This window comes from Microtus oregoni, unplaced genomic scaffold, assembly GCF_018167655.1.
Source record: "Microtus oregoni isolate MIOR12 unplaced genomic scaffold, Mior012 000008F_ref0000371, whole genome shotgun sequence".
In the NCBI taxonomy this organism is placed as follows: domain Eukaryota; kingdom Metazoa; phylum Chordata; class Mammalia; order Rodentia; family Cricetidae; genus Microtus; species Microtus oregoni.
Window position 1 is genome coordinate 1,505,188 of NW_024543067.1, and position 2,132 is coordinate 1,507,319.

At 43.4% G+C, this 2,132-nt stretch overlaps 1 protein-coding gene across 1 annotated transcript; it reads right to left on the bottom strand.

Annotated features, from left to right (window-relative positions):
* Window positions 1-320: 320 nt before the first annotated feature.
* On the bottom strand, window positions 321-1,682 carry LOC121451653 (tripartite motif-containing protein 43B-like). Its single transcript, XM_041657351.1, has one exon. The coding sequence runs from the start codon at window positions 1,680-1,682 to the stop codon at window positions 321-323; it is 1,362 nt and encodes a 453-aa protein (XP_041513285.1).
* Between the last annotated feature and the right edge of the window lie 450 nt (window positions 1,683-2,132).

Consider the following 2,132-nt stretch of genomic DNA (forward strand, 5'->3'; position numbering starts at 1 on the left):
CAGATGTTCACATGATGGGCAACACCTTCATGCTCATATGGAAGAGGTTTTGAATCTTCACCATTTAATGTTACATGCAGATAATTTAATGTTTATATTTATCTTCAGGCAATGGTTGCTCGTAGAAGAAAAGCTTGAGCTTCATACACTTCAGCTAACAATGTTGGCCATCTTGGTGGAATGACTTCTGCAGATTCTCTATTTTTATGGTACTAATTAACCATTTTTTCACTTAATAGCATTTTAATATGTAATACAATAAAACTTATATCATTACAACAGGAAATACTTAAAAACAATGAAAACTCTATTACAACTTCCTATGGTATTATTTGACCATAGGAGAAGAAAGGCCAGGCACGGTACTTAAAAGTCTTATGAGGATATCTGTATATGAGGGAACTCTTGGCAATATTCAGGAAACTTAAATATCCAGAATCACAATCAAGGAACACACCAATCTTGTCCAGTGGCTTCTCTATATAGTGATGGATTACTGGGTTTGTGGTGAGGAGACTGTAATGACTACCCTCCTTCATACAGAAAAGAAGAAATGCACCCTCAGTTTCAACTTCTTTGTTTCTATTCATTAACCAGGAATTGGTACAGACTCCTACAGCCCAGTCACTAGAGTCCTTCAAATCCAGTTCCCAGTAATATTTCCCTGAGATGAAGTTCCGTGATCCCCAGGAGGCCAAATAGTGTCCAGCAGGATCCACAGATGTATACTGATGGTGAAGTTCGAAGCTGGCTCTTCTCATGACATTAAATAGGTTCTTCTTACAATGCAATTCAAGTAGTTTTTCAAAGGAAATGTGCACTTTGAAGTGGTTGAAACTTTCAGTCAGTCCAGTGATGGGGAGGGCAGAGAGTTCTGGCTTCATAGCTTGGGGTATACTCAGCTCCACTGCCTCGCTCCTTCTCAATATATTATCCAAACTCTGGAGTAATATCACATATGGCTCCTGGGACATCGCCATGAGTTCCTGAAACATTTCGCTTAGTTGTTTTCTCTTTTGGATCAGCATGGCTTCACTTTCTCCGAGTTTCTCTAAAACACAATCGCCTTCATTTTTCATGAGCACAATATGTTGATCCTCCTGCTCATGTGGGACTGCACACCATTTCCTATACTCTGTCCTGATCATGTCTTCCCTCATAACCAGGAAGTTTCTAAACAAAAGTTTCATTCTGCACTCTGCCTCTAGATTCTCTTTAATTTTTTGGATCTTCTCCTGTAAAGATGTCATTTGTTTTAGAAGTCTCTCCAGTTCACCCTCAGCAGCTGCTTCAATGGGAGAGTGTCTGTGACCTCTGTGCATGTGAGAGTCAGAGCAGAGCTGACAGAGGCAGATCCTGGCCTCCATACAGAAGATCCCCTTGGGCTCCCTGTGGATCACACACATATTCTCCTCCGAAATCAGGTACTTCATGAGGCTGGCTTGTTTGGCGATGGACACCAGCTTCTTCAGAACAATGTTGGTTCTGAAGTCCTCCTTCTGCTTGGATCGCTCCCTACACGAAGGACACTGGCCTGGGAAGAGACCTTCTTCCCAGAAAAGGTGGAGGCAGGCTCGACAGAAGCTGTGGCCACAGCTTATGGTGACTGGGTCTGTAAGGTAGCTCAGGCAGATAGAGCAGTTGAGTTCTTCAGTGAAGGCTTGTAAGAAGCCTGACTCCATTTTGCCAAGGAATTGTCTCCGGCCTCAGCAGTGCTGAATGAGAACACCACAATATTTCCTCAGCTCTAGGGTCCAATCCTCAATGTAGGTAGAAGATAGATCCACCGGTTGAAGAGTCAGAATGTATGGAAACACTCTCTATCTGCTCCGGTGAAGAATGCACCAGGCTAAGCTCTGGCGTGTCCTTATATACTCTCTGAAGACCACGCCTACTTCCGCCCATGGTTGCTTTCATTAACACATCCCGTTTGTGGCCCTTTGTCAGTACCAGTATTCTGAATGGATGGAAGATTGGATTAACTCTGAGGCCAACCTCCACAAGCAAATCTCCACAACAAGCTTCCCTGAGGGACTGCTTAGCTGGAAATAAGCACCTTTCAAACTCTAGAAATGACAGAGACATCTCGCTGGCTTGACAGTCACCCAAAGTTTCTCTGTACCGTTGGGGCA

Excerpts from the sequence above, each read along its gene's own strand:
- LOC121451653 (XM_041657351.1), bottom strand. The coding sequence starts at position 1,682 with ATGGAGTCAGGCTTCTTACAAGCCTTCACTGAAGAACTCAACTGCTCT.